The following is a 16931-nucleotide window of genomic DNA, read 5'->3' as shown; positions in this document are numbered from 1 at the left end:
TCTTTCTTCCAGCAAGGCCGCATACAACCAATGGGTAACCAGTGCCACTCTAACCAAAATATTCCACCAAAGATACAGTACACGTGGCACACTCAAACCAGTAAGAAATTGACCGGATCTGCGTATGTTTCAATGGTCATAAAACTGTAAAAGACTCATCAAATGCCGAAACAAACACCATTAACTCAGAATTGTCTGTTTTATTGAAATCTTCACAGCAGCACTTTGTTTCCCCAAAATTAATGGAAGTGAATGAGGAGCCTGAGACCTGGGACGAATGGTGATGTTGACAACAGAACGGGGACAGCAGTGATCAATAGTTTACTTGTAGATGCACTTACACAGAGACTGCTAAAACCTGACATGTTCTACTAAAGTGAAATATCCCTTTAAGAGATATTTGTTAAAATGTGCAAGTACATATATGACAGTCATAATGCAAATGGGTGGTACAAATGTAGTATGTAATAAATCATCCATATCAAGGTAATGAGAAGGGGCTGTCGTTTACAGAGTTAACACATTCCCGCCCGGCCACGGACATGTCTGTGTTTCGAATCCAATGGTAGAGGGCCAACCACGGACATGTCCGTGGCAAGGTTGTTTTGGCTTTTATTCCTTAATAACCTACTCAATGTCACGAGCGGCACTGCAGATTTACCCCACTCTTGGAATTCTGAAAAGTGCATTACCGGCCAGATCGTCGTAGGGGCGCTGTCTCGATAATGCAGTGTTCCCTGTGGCAGAACGGTGCATTATTTTTTTTTACTTTCAATGGAGGTTCCAGTTAGCTGGATTCTATACGTGTAGCCTGTAGCTTGGAATACCTTTTGCGAAGCCGAATTCACTATGCAGTAAAGGAATATATCATCAGCCAATGGACATATCGATCTACCAGATGGCGATCGATAACTGGGAAATCCTTTTGGGGATCCAACCGGCCCACGGTAAGATCTTTATCACGTAAATTACATGCTGATCGGGCCTTGCTTTGATAGCCAACCAGGCGATCAGCGAATGTGGCTACTGAGGCTAACGCGGTTATTGGTAATCAATAATCAGAAACGATGTCCCCCGCCCCCCCCCCCCCCCCCTTTCATGCATTCATGGTGGACCATGAATACCGACAATGTGCATTTTGAGTTTTAGCTCTAGCTTCTGTAGTGCCGAAACACTGTTCGATTTAATGTTATTAGCTTAGCGCCCTGTAACTCGCCTTCCAGGAAATATACTAGACCAGATCCCATATAACGCTTATATTCACGAGGCTATAAAATGAGAACGTATTGATGATTTTTTTTTTCTTTAAGCCATTTTGAAGGGACGGTTTATGGTCTCAATTGACAATGAGAATGGACAGATAGCAATACTATAAAGTATAGATTTAGCTCTACAAACAGCCTCACGCACAATGCAAGTCTGTTTTGAAATGCTGGCCTTATAGAGTGAGATTAGACGGCCCCCAATGGCCGGGAATGTGTTAATAGTCTTATTCTATAGCCTAAAAGGTTTATTCACTCACTCATTCATTCATTCAAACCATGTTGGTTGTATTTTGAAAGGAGCCTCTCAAGTGTTGTTTGACCAGATTCCATGTCAAAGAAGTGGGATTAGTGTGTGTGTGCGCGTGCATGCATGCATATAGAAACCTATTGTTCAGAGAGGGCAGCAGTAGTACGTATCTATGTCAGAACTAAGTGAACGAGGATCATAGCTGGTGCTGCTCTGGACCAGTATTGCCACAAGTCATTCCTAACTTAAAAAAGATGAGCGTTCTCAAGAACCTTCCAGATCACCTACAGGTTATAAAGAATCGGTTACTATCCTGTTCTTCCGATTGTCGAGGTGGAGACGGATGCAAAGGTCAACAACGCAAGAAGGTAAAGCTTTGTGCTACACATTATTCTGATTTAAAATCTGCACAAATAATTTGCATGTACTAGTAATTTTTCATGTTTGATTTCATATGGCAGGGATTTTTGTCTAGAAGTAGTCTCCAACTCAGTCATAGTAGCATGTTTTACAGATGATGTTCTTAAGAGTAGCCCTAGACCACATGCATCCTTTTAACCCCTGAGTTAAACCAGTTATACAGAGATCATACATTCAGATGGAAGTTATCCAACATTTTTCATCAAATGACGAGTGGAATCCAGAGCAGGATATCCATGTTTCCTTTCCCTGGTGGTGCCCCGAACCAGGCTAAACACTAAGGGGGGACCGAGCTTTTGAAGTAGTGGTCCCATAGGCTCTGGAATGAGCTCCCCCAGGACTTGAGAGCCTCCCCCTCTGTGGACTCATTCAAGGGTTAACTAAAAAACCCACCTGTTCAGGTTGGCGTTTGGCCATGTACATACGTGATTTAGTTGTTTAGTCCATGCCTGTTTTTATATTGTATGATTTTTATGAATTTACCTGTTCTTTGTTTTTTAAACTGGTAAAGCACTATTTTTACTTTGTTTTTATTTTTTATGAATTGCCTTGTTCTTTTCTTTATAAACGTGTGAATCACTCTGTGCATTCATGCTGGGAAGGGTGCTATAAAAATAAAGCCTTACTTACCCTCCCAAGATTTCCTTCTCCTTGTCTTTCTTTCTTCTTTTTTTTTTAATCAAGCATTCCTGACCGCTGTCTGGAATCCCTTCTATCTCTCTTCTTTCCGGTCGTTGCAGGGGGCGGCAGGGATCCCTGTGACCAGGAAGATGTGCTATGCCGTGGGCGGAGTCCCCTATCAGATGACCGCGGTTGCCATGGGCATCTCTCTACAGATCTTTCTACTGGATGTGGTCCAGGTTGGGACCATTTAACCCTTTCACTACCACACTCTTCTACTTCTTCTTTCGGCTTTTCCCGTCGGGGGTCGCCACAGCGGATCATCCGTTTCCATCCGTTTCTGACTTTCTGTCCTCTGCGTCGTCCTCCGTCACTCCCACTGCCCGCATGTCCTCCTTCACTGTGTCCATAAACCTCCTCTTGGGCCTTCCCCTCCTCCTCTTTCCTGGCAGCTCCATCTCCAGCATCCTCCTCCCGATGTACCCCACCTCCCTCCTCTGCACATGTCCAAACCATCTCAGTCTTGCTTCTCTCACTTTCTGACCGAACTGCTCAACATGGGACGTTCCTCTGATGTAGACATTTTCCATTTTGTCCAACCTTGTTACTCCCAGAGAGAACCTTAACATCTTCATCTCTGCCACCTCCAGCTCCGCCACCTGCTTGTTGGTCAGTGCCACTGTTTCTAGAGTTTAGAGACCATACAGCATAGCTGGTCTCACTACCGTGCTGTAGACCTTTCCCTTTACTCTTGCTGGTGCCCTTCTATCGCAGATCACCCCTGTCATCCTTCTCCACCCGCACCACCCGGCCTGTACTCTCTTCTTCACCTCCCTACCACAGTCCCCATTACTTTGGACTGTTGACCCCAAGTACTTAAACTGGTCCACTTTTGGTACCTCTACTCCTTGCATCATCACCACCCCTCCGTCTTCCTTCCCATTCACACACATATACTCGGTCTTGCTTCTGCTCACCCTCCTCCCCCTTCTCTCCAGTGCATGCCTCCACTTTTCCAGGTTCTCTTCCACCTGCTCCCTGCTCTCACTACAGATCGCGATGTCATCTGCGAACATCATGGTCCACAGGGACTCCTGCCTGACCTCGTCGGTCAGCCTGTGCATCACTACTGCAAATAAGAAGGTTAACGGCTCCGTCTGTAGTGTGGTAGTGAAAGGGTTAACATTCTGTAGTGTGGTAGTGAAAGGGTTAACCGTCTGTAGTGTGGTAGTGAAAGGGTTAATCATCTGTAGTGTGGTAGTGAAAGGGTTAACCGTCTGTAGTGTGGTAGTGAAAGGTTAACATTATGTAATGTGGTAGTGAAAGGGTTAACCTTTTGTAGTGTGGTAGTGAAAGGGTTAACTGGCTGTAGTGTAGTGGTGAAAGGGTTAACCTTCTTTAGTGTGGTAGTGGTAGCATTGTATGTTTATAAAAAAAAAATTGTTATATTAGTGACAACTGCTTTAGTAGAACTACATTTTGGGGACCTACAAAATATTAAATATTGATTAAGGTGAAATATGTCTTTAACCCTTTCACTGCCGCACTACCAAAACGGTTAACCCTTTCACTGCGACAATTTACAGAAGGTTAACCCTTTCACTGACACACAACAACCGGTTAACCTTTTCACTGACACACGACAGAAGGTTAACCCGTCGGTTGTGTGATAGTAAAGGGTTAACCTTCTGTCGTGTGGCAGTGAAAGGGTTAAAGGGATATTTCACTTTCGTATAACTTCTGCAGTCTTTATCTAAAGTAATCTATAAGTAAACTAGTGACCACTGCTGTTCTTGTCACTTCCATTCATTTTGAGGACCAAGTCTAAATATCATAATTCTGCAGTATAAACAAACTATACAGAAAATGTATTCAATGGAATAAATGTTCTTTTTCAAAGGTACTTGAGCTAATGTTGCCATGGGCATCTCTCTACAGATCTTTCTACTGGATAAAGGTTGGGAGATTTAAAGGCCTACTCTGCTGTGGTTTATAAAAACATGTATATTCTTGGCCTGTGATGCCCTGTAATGCCCTCTCTCCACAACTCTGTCCAAGTGTCCAAGACGCCTCTATGACTAAAGTTTCAAGATCCAAAACTTCATCCATTTATATGATTTTAACTGAAGTGCATATTGACTCACCACCAGTGTATACAGCCTGATGAATGGAATCACAATCAACAATACAAAGCAGTAAATGGTGCATTTATATAGCGCTTTTATCCAAAGCGCTTTACAATTCTCATTCACTCGTTCACCCATTCACTCACACATTCACTACCAGACGACTGCTCTACCTCCTGACCACTGTCGCAGTAGACATCTATAATAATATTCTGGACCAAAGTGTTCTCTGCAGTTGAACGTCCAACCCCAGAGATTTCCCTCACATTGCTGTTAATAGGTCATGGTCAGAAGGTCAGATTTATTTATATAACATATATATATATATAGCATTTAAGAACAAACAAGGTTGACCAAAGTGCTCCACAATACTTTGTACTGTAAATACAATGTTGTAATGTTGTAAATATAAATACAATACACTAATACAAATACAACAGAAAAAATTCAATTCTCAAAATAGAAGCACGGATGTACGGGTCAACCCGAATGAAAAGCCGGTGAGAAGAGGTGAGTCTTTAACAAAGACTTAACGATCGCTAGGGTTGGGGGCAGATCTAACATGTAAAGGTGAACTGATCCACAGCGTGGGGGCAGATCTAACATGTAAAGGTGAACCGATCCACAGCTTGGGGGCAGATCTAACATGTAAAGGTGAACCGATCCACAGCGTGGGGGCAGATCTAACATGTAAAGGTGAACTGATCCACAGCGTGGGGGCAGATCTAACATGTAAAGGTAAACTGTTCCACAGCGTGGGGGCAGATCTAACATGTAAAGGTGAACCGATCCACAGCTTGGGGGCAGATCTAACATGTAAAGGTGAACCGATCCACAGCGTGGGGGCAGCCACCCCAAAGGCTCTGCCACCTTTAGATTTGAGCCTAGATCAGGCGGTCGGGTGGCGTAGCGTAGATTGCGCTCGTCACCAATGCAAGAGGCTGCGGTCTCGACTCCCGGAGTCAGCATTGCCCTGCGGCTTGGGCCGGTCGTCATACTAACTCGTTTGACTGAGTTAGGGGGGAGGGAAGTCGTGGGTGGTAATCTGGCATTGTGGACAGCGACGCCTACAGGTCAGGTCTGGGCCACGTGAGCGGATCGGCGCAGGCGTGAAATCCGCTCTTCGCTCTAGACGGCTTGTTCCGCTCCGCTAATCGCTCATGTTGACCCCGCCCCCAAGTCGCTCTCCGCTCGCTCACCGCTCACCTTGAATCGAGCGCTCCCCGCTCCACATCGCTCGGCAGATTTTTATTTTTTTTGGAGCATGGTGTAAATGAGCTCAAACTACAACAGTCTACACCCCCTGGGCCCCTTAACAATTGTTTGTATTGAGCCATATTGTAATTGTACCCATTCTGCAATGTTAAATAACGTTGTTTATCCATTCACTAGCTCTACTAAGCGATGATAGCTAGCCTAGCCACAATGCTATGGTCGCTGCCATTAACGTTAGCATGTAAGCTAACGACAACAACAATGGCGTCATATACTTTTTTTTAACAGGATGTGAGTGATGGTTCACCCTTCTCATTGGTTGAAAATGGCCTTCATGTTTGTACATCGCCATCTGTTGCTTTGGCATTGTACTACATGTATATTACATCAGTGTTAAACCACTGTGAGCGGCCCGGAGTGGATTGGAGCGGAGGAGAACTCTCGCTCCGGACGTCGCGCCGACCCATTTTAAAACCCACTCCTCGCTCACGTCAAAACCGCCCGCGCCGCTCACGCGCCGTGCCACTCACGTGCACTGGTCTGGGCGCCTGCTCAGCGAAAGGCAGGAAATGGTGAAGGCAGCGTGACCTCCCATGCGTTACGCTTCACCAATGAGAATCCTCGCTGCCAGGTGAAAAAAGAGCCACTGGCTGTCTCCACATGTGTCGGAGGAAGCATGTGGTGGACTTCAGGGTTCCCTTGTACCGACCAGTAGGAGGAACATGCGCACAATAACCAGGGAGGGGGGGAATTGGCATAACGACTAAATTGGGATGGGGAGAAAAATAGAAAAATCAGGCGGAGAAGGGCGGCTATGTGGTGCAGTGGGCAAGGTGCTCACCACGAATACTGGAGACGCTGGGTTCGCCTGTTCGAGCCCAGTGCTTCACATTGCTTTCAGTTTAGCTGGTCGGCCGTACTAATACACATTGGCAGTATTAGGGGGTGGGAAACTGATGGGTGGGGATCGGGCGTTGTGGACAGCGACTCCTACAGGTCGGTTGGTGCGCCTGCGCAGTAGAATCAGGAAGCGATGGGGGCGGCGCCCCTCCAAAGCGCAGACCCCTGACGCTGAAAGATCGCGCAGCGCAGGTGAAAAGATGCGACTGCTGTTACCTCGAGTATCGGAGGGGACTCGTGCTATGTATGACTTAGTCCACATTGCAGCCGGCTTGTGGGAGGCAAGAAACAGCGTTCGAGACAGGGGAGGGTTGAATTGGATGATACGAAATTGGATGGGAGAAAAATAGAAAATGGGAGAAAAAGTGGATCAAAAAAAATCAGGTGGGGAAAAAGAGGATTAAAATAAAAAAATAAAATATAAAAATTTTGCCTAGATTTTGGAACATCCAGAAGCAACTGATTTTTTTTTTTTTTTTTTTTTTATAGACGATGTGCATTTACATTAATCATTGTTACATGAAAATATGTTTGCACCAGATTTAGCAGAAGCTAATTTCCATCTGTAGTCTTATCCAAAACACATGAAATACAAACGGTGCAAGAGTTCAAAATATATACTGTATACACGTAAAATGCCACACAACATGCACAGGACACACGGCATAAAGAGTGCAAAATACATACACGTAGAAATGCAACATAACATACACACAGCACAGTGCCAAACATAATCATCTATTCTTGACGCTTAAAATACAAGACAGAGTTCAAAAGTACAAAGTAAAAGTAACGGAGTCCCTTGTGTAATAATCATCTATATACTGTATACACAAGGAAGTCAGACAGCACCACCTATTTGACGACATCGGTGCTCTACTAGCTGGCATGCTATTAAATCTTTTAAAACAGTTTGAATATAATATGAAGGGGGAAAAAAAACTACTTCTCAAACTACATAAAAGATTGAGATCACTCGGGATAGCAGAGCTAGTTGGTATCAGAGAAATGGAACATGGAGACGTAATGGTTTGTCCTCTTGATGTTCTGACAGATGGAGGCCTTCTACGTCTCCATGATTCTGTTTGTGAGTCGGGCCTGGGATGCCGTGACCGACCCGCTGATTGGGTACCTGGTGAGCCGGAGTAGGTGGACACCAATCGGCAAGCTCATGCCATGGTAAGTGGAATATAAAACATTTAAAAAAAAATATATAAAAAAATATATTATATCAATTAAAAAAATAAATAAAATATATACATATGTATTTTAAAATATATATATATATATATATATAAATGTTTTAAATATATATATATAAAAAAAATTATATATATAAAATATATACAAATTAAGATATATATTTAAAAATATAATTTAAATATAAAAAGATATATTAAAAAAAATATATAATAAAATATTTTTCTATATAATAAAATATTTTGCTGTTGGGTTTAATTAGTTTCCCCAGTAGTGACCTTTTTAGCTAAACCTTTCCATGGCTCTTCATCGCTCAGGGTTGTTCTGTCCATGCCATTCGGGGTCCTCTCCTATGTGCTGCTGTGGTTCACGCCTCAGGGCTCCGTGTCGCAAGCGTTCAGCGTCCCGTGGTTCCTCGCCACAGCGTGCCTCTTTGAGACCCTCATGAGTGTAAGATATATACCACCATACCCTCCTCACCACATTCTCTTCCTTCTCCTCCATCTCCTACTCTCTCCTCCTTCTAGTCCTCTCTCTCCTAGTGTTTAATATAGCGTTATCCAAAATCAATCTACTACCACATTGCCATTGTTATGTAATCCTATCATCTTCCTCCTCCTCCTCCTCCTCCTCCTCCTAGTGACACCATTGTGACAGAATTCTCATACTATGTCCATGTCATTGCCTTGCTGCAGTTACATGCTCCCAGTTTTGTCACCATGGCTACAGAGTGTTTTGTACCACTTTCTCTCTCTCCACTGTGCTCTCTCTCTCCCCTGTTCTCTCTCTCCACTGTACTCTCTCTCCACTGCTCTCTCTCTCCACTGTGTTCTCTCTCTCCACTGCTCTCTCTCTCCCCCCTGTTCTCTCTCCCCTGCTCTCTCTCCACTGTGCTCTCTCTCCACTGTGCTCTCTCTCTCTCCACTGCTCTCTCTCCACTGCTCTCTCTCCACTGTGCTCTCTCCCTTGTTCTCTCTCTCCACTGTTCTCTCTCCACTGTGCTCTCTCTCCACTGTGCTCTCTCCCTTGTTCTCTCTCTCCACTGCTCTCTCTCTCCACTGCTCACTCTTTCTCCACTGTGCTCTCTCTCCACTGTGCTCTCTCTCCACTGTGCTCTCTCTCCACTGCTCTCTCTCTCCACTGTACTCTCTCTCCACTGTACTCTCTCTCCACTGTACTCTCTCTCCACTGTGCTCTCTCTCCACTGTGCTCTCTCTCCCCTGTTCTCTCTCTCCACTGCTCTCTCTCCACTGCTCTCTCTCTCCACTGTGCTCTCTCTCCACTGTGCTCTCTCTCCACTGTGCTCTCTCTCCCCTGTTCTCTCTCTCCACTGCTCTCTCTCCACTGTGCTCTCTCTCTCTCCACTGTGCTCTCTCTCTCCACTGTACTCTCTCTCCACTGTGCTCTCTCTCCACTGTGCTCGCTCTCTCTCCACTGTTCTCTCTCTCTCCACTGTGCTCTCTCTCCACTGTTCTCTCTCTCTCCACTGTACTCTCTCTCCACTGTGCTCGCTCTCTCTCCACTGTTCTCTCTCTCTCCACTGTGCTCTCTCTCTCCACTGTGCTCGCTCTCTCTCCACTGTGCTCTCTCTCCACTGTGCTCTCTCTCCCCTGTTCTCTCTCTCCACTGCTCTCTCTCCACTGTGCTCTCTCTCTCTCCACTGTGTTCTCTCTCCACTGCTCTCTCTCCACTGTGTTCTCTCTCCACTGTACTCTCTCTCCACTGCTCTCTCTCCACTGTGCTCTCTCTCCCCTGTTCTCTCTCTCCACTGCTCTCTCTCCACTGTGCTCTCTCTCTCCCCACTGTGTTCTCTCTCTCCACTGTACTCTCTCTCCACTGTGCTCTCTCTCTCCACTGTGCTCTCTCTCCACTGCGCTCTCTCTCCCCTGTTCTCTCTCTCTACTGTGTTCTCTCTCCACTGTGCTCTCTCTCCACTGCTCTCTCTCCCCTGTTCTCTCTCTCCACTGCTCTCTCTCCACTGTGCTCTCTCTCTCTCCACTGTGCTCTCTCTCTCCACTGCTCTCTCTCCACTGTGCTCTCTCTCTCCACTGTTCTCTCTCTCCACTGCTCTCTCTCTCCACTGTGTTCTCTCTCCACTGCTCTCTCTCCACTGTTCTCTCTCCACTGTGCTCTCTCTCTCCACTGTTCTCTCTCTCCACTGCTCTCTCTCTCCACTGTGTTCTCTCTCCACTGTGCTCTCTCTCCACTGTTCTCTCTCTCCACTGCTCTCTCTATCCACTGTGTTCTCTCTCCACTGTTCTCTCTCTCCACTGCTCTCTCTCTCCACTGTTCTCTCTCTCTCCACTGTGCTCTCTCTCCACTGTACTCTCTCTCCCCTGTTCTCTCTCTCCACTGTGCTCTCTCTCCACTGTACTCTCTCTCCACTGTTCTCTCTCTCTCCACTGTGCTCTCTCTCCACTGTACTCTCTCTCCCCTGTTCTCTCTCTCCACTGTGCTCTCTCTCCACTGTGCTCTCTCTCTCCACTGTTCTCTCTCTCTCCACTGTACTCTCTCTCCACTGTGCTCTCTCTCCACTGTGCTCTCTCTCTCCACTGTGCTCTCTCTCCACTGTACTCTCTCTCCACTGTGCTCTCTCTCTCCACTGTACTCTCTCTCCACTGTACTCTCTCTCCACTGTGCTCTCTCTCCACTGTGCTCTCTCTCTCCACTGTACTCTCTCTCCACTGTACTCTCTCTCCACTGTTCTCTCTCTCCACTGTACTCTCTCTCCACTGTACTCTCTCTCCACTGTGCTCTCTCTCCACTGTACTCTCTCTCCACTGTGCTCTCTCTCCACTGTACTCTCTCTCCACTGTTCTCTCTCTCCACTGTGCTCTCTCTCCACTGTACTCTCTCTCCACTGTGCCCATGTTCTCTCCCCCTCCTCAATCCATCACCAGTGCTACAACGTCCCCTACCTCTCGCTCAACATGTTCCTGGGTGGAGACCAGAGGGACAGAGATTCTGCCACAGCCTACAGTAAGAACAACCAGCCGACCAGCTTCATCTGTAATGACTGACTACTGTATCAGGTCCACAGCTAATACATTAGTCCGGAGGAAACTACATTTATGAGTATCGTGAAATAATACGAATAATACGTGTCTCAATCATTGGTGTGATTTCAGTCCCTCATCTTCTCTCTCTCACCCACTTACTCTCACTGCTCTCTCTCTCTCTCTCTCTCTCTCTCTCTCTCTCTCTCTCTCTCTCTCTCTCTCTCTCTCTCTCTCTCTCTCACCTACTTACTCTCTCTCACCCACTTACTCTCACTGCTCTCTCTCTCTCTCACTCTCTCTATCTCTCTCACCTACTTACTCTCTCTCTCTCTCTCACCCACTTACTCTCACTGCTCCTTCTCCCTCTCTCTCTCTCTCTCTCTCTCTCTCTCTCTCTCTCTCTCTCTCTTCTCTCTCTCTCTCTCTCTCTCTCTCTCTCTCTCTCTCCCTCTCTCTCTCTCTCTCTCTCTCACTGCTCCTTCTCTCCCTCTCTCCCCCCCCCCCCACCCCTCTCTCTCTCGCTCTCTCTCTCTCTGTCAGGGATGAGTGTGGAGATGTTGGCGATGCTGGTGGCCTCAGTGATCCAGGGCCAGGTAGTGGCTGTGTATAACACAGAGAGGGAGGGGGCCTGTCAACAACTAGCCCTTGACGTACCCGGAAACACGCCTTCACCACACACTGCCTCCCTCCAGGGCACGGTATTACTAACTTACACCCCAATTTAGTTTAAATATGTTTGGTTTGAGAATATATATATATAATTTCATATGATATACTTTTACTATTGACATTACTACTACTACTAAATTTATTGATATTATTATTAATAGTAGTGGTAGGACTGGGCGGCTACGTGGCGTAGTGGGCAAGGCGCTCGCCACGAATGCGGAGACGCTGGGCTCGCCAGGTCGGTTGGTGCGCCTGCGCAGTAGAATCAGGAAGTGTCGGGGGCAGCGTGAGCCTCCCACGCGTTACTCCTCGCCACTGAGAGATCGAGCTGCGCAGGTGAAAAGATGCGACTGCTGTTACCTCAAGTACCGGAGGGGACTTGTGCTATGTATGACTTAGTCCACATTGCAGCCGGCTTGTGGGAGGCAAGAAACAGCGTTCGTGACAGGGGAGGGTTGAATTGGATGATACGAAATTGGGATGGGAGAAAATATAGAAAAAAAAATGGGAGAAAAAGTGGATCAAAAAAAAATAGTAGTGGTAGGACAGGCTGCTTTTGTATATAAGAATTTGTTCTTAATTGCTTGCCTGGATAAATAAAGGTTAAACAAAAATAAATAGTAGTATGGTAGTAGCGGTTGGCCTACAGTAGTATTGTTTCTTTGTAGTATGAAGTATCCTTGTCTCAGCTGTACTCGCTGCCTGAGGCAATCTGTTCTGCAGCAGTCTAACTGCACAGCGGTGACAGACAGTGACAGTCCACCAGTCCAGTCTCAGGGATATCTTGTTGCCCTATAATTTACTGTTCTTTTCTCAACAAAGGCATTGCTGAACAGGTGAGGTGTATGTGTATATGTGTGTGTCTGCGTGCATGTGTGTGTGTGTGCGTGCATGTGTCAGAATGAATGTACACACAGGAATTTGAAAGTGTTCATAGTTACTGTGTATCACAGGTTATTTTGAGCCTTTTGATTTCATGTTTTTGTGTGTGTGTGTGTGTGTGTGTGTGTGTGTGTGTGTGTGTGTGTGTGTGTGTGTGTGTGTGTGTGTGTGTGTGTGTGTGTGTGTGTGTGTGTGTGTGTGTGTGTGTGTGTGTGTGTGTGTGTGTGTGTGTGTGTGTGTGTGTGTGTGTGTGTGTGTGTGTGTGTGTGTGTGTGTGTGTGTGTGTGTGTGTGCGTCTGAGCATGCAGGACACACACAAACATGAAGGCATTGCTGAACAAGTGTGTGCACGAGCATGTGTGTGGGCATGCGTGTACACAGGGATTCGAGGTGTTCATAGGTATGAATCATAATTATTTCCTTTGCCTTTCATTTCATTTCATTTCAAACCTTTAATTTCAACTTGTAAGACATTGAGGTTACCCTCATTTACAATGGAGGCAGGCTTACAAGACAAGACACAGTTTATCAACAATTTCATACATATACTGTAGGCACAATAAAAAGATTACAATATAAATCGGATAAGACAAGTTACAAGTCGACACTTGATTGTATGTATGCAGTAGTGTGTGTGTGTGTGTGTGTGTGTGTGTGTGTGTGTGTGTGTATGCGTGTGTGTTTGTGAACAAGCGTACACAAAAGTGCCCACACTTGCATGTATGCTTTTCTATTAATTATGTTTTATTACTAGTGCTGTCAGGCGATTAAAAAGAATTTATCTAATTAATTACAGGATTTGTAATTAATTAATCTAATTAATGGCATGTTAATCGCATAACCATTTTATGCCTGATATTCTATATTCTATAATCATATTTCAAATTGCATGTGTCCGGATGGCAGAATTCAGTACTGTATCTACAAAACCTTCTGTTTAATCATCTTCCATCTATTAATTTGCTTAGATTTTTCAGGTCTGGTCAATTTGAGCATGGTGTTATTCACAGTCAAAGATAAAAAAAATTGATTGATATTCTCATTTGGTTCATTACAATTTACGCAAAATAAAATTTCCATTCAATCAATCACAGCACAGATTGATTGATTGAATGAAAATGTTATCAACAGATTGCAGAATGGGAGGGCGGCTACGTGGTGCAGTGGGCAAGGCGCTCACCACAAATACTGGAGACGCTGGGTTCGCCTGTTCGAGCCCAGCGCTCCACATTGCTTTCAGTTTAGCTGGTCGTCCGTACTAATACACATTGGCAGTATTAGGGGGTGGGAAACTGATGGGTGGGGATCGGGCGTTGTGGACAGCGACTCCTACAGGTCGGTTGGTGCGCCTGCGCAGTAGAATCAGGAAGCGATGGGGGCGGCGCCCCTCCAAAGCGCAAACCCCTGACGCTGAAAGATCGCGCCGCGCAGGTGAAAAGATGCGACTGCTGTTACCTCGAGTATCGGAGGGGACTCGTGCTATGTATGACTTAAGGCCCTCCCATAGTCGAGCAGACTGTACACAGAGCAGACTCCGCGGAGGTCCGCGCGGACTCTTTGAGCTTTTGATCTCAGCGGACGTCCGCGCGTCAGAAAATAGGAGCTTCGCACTTTGCACTCTGCTGTGTGTCTGCTTTGACTCCCTTTGAGTCCGCGCGGACCTCCGCGGAGTTGCTCTGTGTACAGTCTGCTCGACTATGGGAGGGCCTTCAGTCCACATTGCAGCCAGCTTGTGGGAGGCAAGAAATAGCGTTCGAGACAAGGGAGGGTTGAATTGGATGATACGAAATTGGGATGGGAGAAAAATAGAAAAATGGGAGAAAAAGTGGATAAAAAAAAAAAAAAAATTGCAGAATGGGTACAATAGCAATAGTACAATACAGTACGGCTCAATACACACAATTGTTAAGGGGATGCAGACCAGAGAAAGACTTTCGTCTTGTTTACATCAGGGTCCCCCATTTTCAATTCCTAATGAATTGTAAGTAAGGGTGCAACTTGCACCGTGCAATCCATTCTTTGTGGATCTAGCCCACAGTATTTCTGACACTGGGAATACATTCCTTGAGATTCATAGATGTCCCTAGAATCAGATACCAAGAACATGCAAATGGACCATATTAAAAAAAAAGTCTGTAAATGTGTATTCTACATTATTATGGAATGAATGAGATAAAAAAAATAAAATTTGTAATTAATTTTGAGTTAATTTTCATAACGCGATAATTTGCTGTGTAATTAATTAATCTAATTAACGCGATAAACCGACAGCCCTATTTATTACATATGTTTTACCCCCTCCCCCCCGCCCCCAGAGGAAAGCCTTCCTGATCTCTGCGTTGGTCATGGGCGCCATGTTTTTCCTCTGCTGCTTGGTGCTGTTCCTGGGGGTGAAGGAGCAGCAGGGTGAGTCAGTCAGTCTCAGGACGGAAGGTTAAATGAACACTCCAGAGTGAGACGAGAAGATGGATACCAGTTTCCCCTCTGTGCGTTCAGTAGAAAGCTATCCGGCTTTCACGTTAGCCTAGCTTAGCATAATGAATGGAAGTGGACAGTACTGGCACCCTAGCTTAAACTCCGGGAGAGGAGTTAGTTGGCCAATGCCTAGCTCTCTGCTGAACGCACAGAGAGGAAACTGGTATCTATCTCTTTGTCTCACTTCGGAGAAGAGGGTAAGTGAATTTCCATAATCTTCCTTTAAGATTTGAAGGAATCGCATTTGGTCTATTATTGTCTGCATCACGTCAGCAGCATGAAATTGAGCATACCAGTGATAGCTGGAAATGTGTAAGAAGTATAGTGTCAAGCAGACTTAAAGGTGCTGTAAGTAGTATTTCTTTGATAAAATAAGTGTTAAATGGCTCTACATTCCGGCAACAGCCATCACTGATGTAGAGTGTTTGGTCAGTAACATGGGTCTCCCAGTCCCTCAGCTCATGTAGTAAACATAAACAATTTTTTTTGGTATCCCATTCCCACTTTATCCATATCAGGAGAGAAAACCCTATATATTTTGACTTATTTCAAGACATCTTGCTAAACCAGATTTGCTTACTGTACTGGCAGATTATATTACTTGTTTCAAGCACATATTTGCCTAAAACTAGCTTTTATTTTTCATTTGTCAGACCATTTGTTTCAGGAGAGTTCTCTCTCCTGATTGGATAAACTAGGAACGGGATACCAGAAAACCTATTCTCTGTTTATTGCAGAGCGGAGGGACTGGGAGACCCACTCTATATCAGTGATGGCTGTCGAAATGTAGAGCTATTATTTGAACATGTAGACCACTCATTTTCACACAAGAAATACCATTTACAACACCTTTAAGGTGTACATGCTATGTCTTGTCAAAGTTGTACATTTTTACCTTTGATTATAGTACCATCATCTGGTCAATTGGTGTGATATTTGTTGTGAGACATCTATCAGTCTGACAAATTGCATGTTTCTATCATTAGCTTTTTGTGAATAGCGCTTGAATGACACTTTTCACACCTCTTTTCCTATTATAGAGCAGCAAAGATGTGTGTCATAGGACAACATTTTCATCAGAGCTGTACTGTATATTACCAGAGTTTGGACAGCGAGGTTTCAAAAAGAGCTCTAGCCCTTTCACTACCACACTACCAAATAGTTAACCCTTTCACTGCGACAATACAGAAGGTTAACCCTTTCACTGCCACACGACAAAGGGTCAACCCTTTCACTACCACACTACAGAAGGTTAACCCTTTCACTACCACACTACAGACGGTTAACCCTTTCACTACCACACTACAGATGGTTAAGATAAGATAAGATAAGATATTCCTGTATTGATCCCCTTGGGGAAATTCAGGCATCATAGCAGCATGGGGGGGAGGGGGGGAGGGGTACAGGTAGTAAAACAACACAGTATACAGGTAGTAAAAAACAACACTGGCAGTGTAAACAATTTGATCAATATGGTCAATATAATTTACTATCTGACTAGCTGAGGAATATTCACATTATTCACAGTGTCACATAAGGTGCAGTATGCATGAGGTAGTGTTATAATTTACTATCTACTGAGTATACATTATTCACAGTATCACGGTATCCACTGAAATATACATTATTCACAGTATCACAGTATCACAGTATCCACAAAGGGTACTGTGTTCAGGGTAGGAAGGTCCCGACCGGACCTTAAACACTTCTTCTTTCCTTCCCTTCTAAATGTTTTGTAATAACGATGTTTTCCAAAACGTGTGTTGCTGCAATACATTAAGGATACGATGCGTGTTGTGTGTGAATTGTCTTGTCACTGGTATAGCTTCTTTCTCCATAGAAATCGGGTTGTTGTTTTACATGTGTAAAAAGTATCTGGTTAGTTGTGATGAGAACATGTGTGTTCATGTAA

The 16931-nt window shown here is 45.0% G+C and overlaps 1 protein-coding gene across 1 annotated transcript in view; it reads left to right on the top strand.

The window, feature by feature from the left end:
• Positions 1 to 1766: 1766 nt before the first annotated feature.
• mfsd2al2 (major facilitator superfamily domain containing 2a-like 2) overlaps positions 1767 to 16931 on the top strand; it is a gene marked incomplete at both ends in the record, with an annotated part of 29074 nt that continues 13909 nt past the window's right edge. The window contains 7 exons of the mRNA XM_084333568.1: positions 1767 to 1880; positions 2673 to 2792; positions 7849 to 7973; positions 8312 to 8444; positions 10895 to 10973; positions 11534 to 11691; positions 14860 to 14950. Of these exons, the coding sequence (XP_084189694.1) occupies positions 1767 to 1880; positions 2673 to 2792; positions 7849 to 7973; positions 8312 to 8444; positions 10895 to 10973; positions 11534 to 11691; positions 14860 to 14950 (820 nt within the window). The remainder of the gene's footprint in view (positions 1881 to 2672; positions 2793 to 7848; positions 7974 to 8311; positions 8445 to 10894; positions 10974 to 11533; positions 11692 to 14859; positions 14951 to 16931) is intronic.

The sequence above is a fragment of the Notolepis coatsorum genome (assembly GCF_963971535.1).
Source record: "Notolepis coatsorum genome assembly, chromosome: 17".
Classification (NCBI taxonomy): Eukaryota; Metazoa; Chordata; class Actinopteri; order Aulopiformes; family Paralepididae; genus Notolepis; species Notolepis coatsorum.
Note: the sequence above shows the minus strand (reverse complement) of the source record. Positions and strands in the feature narration are given on the sequence as shown.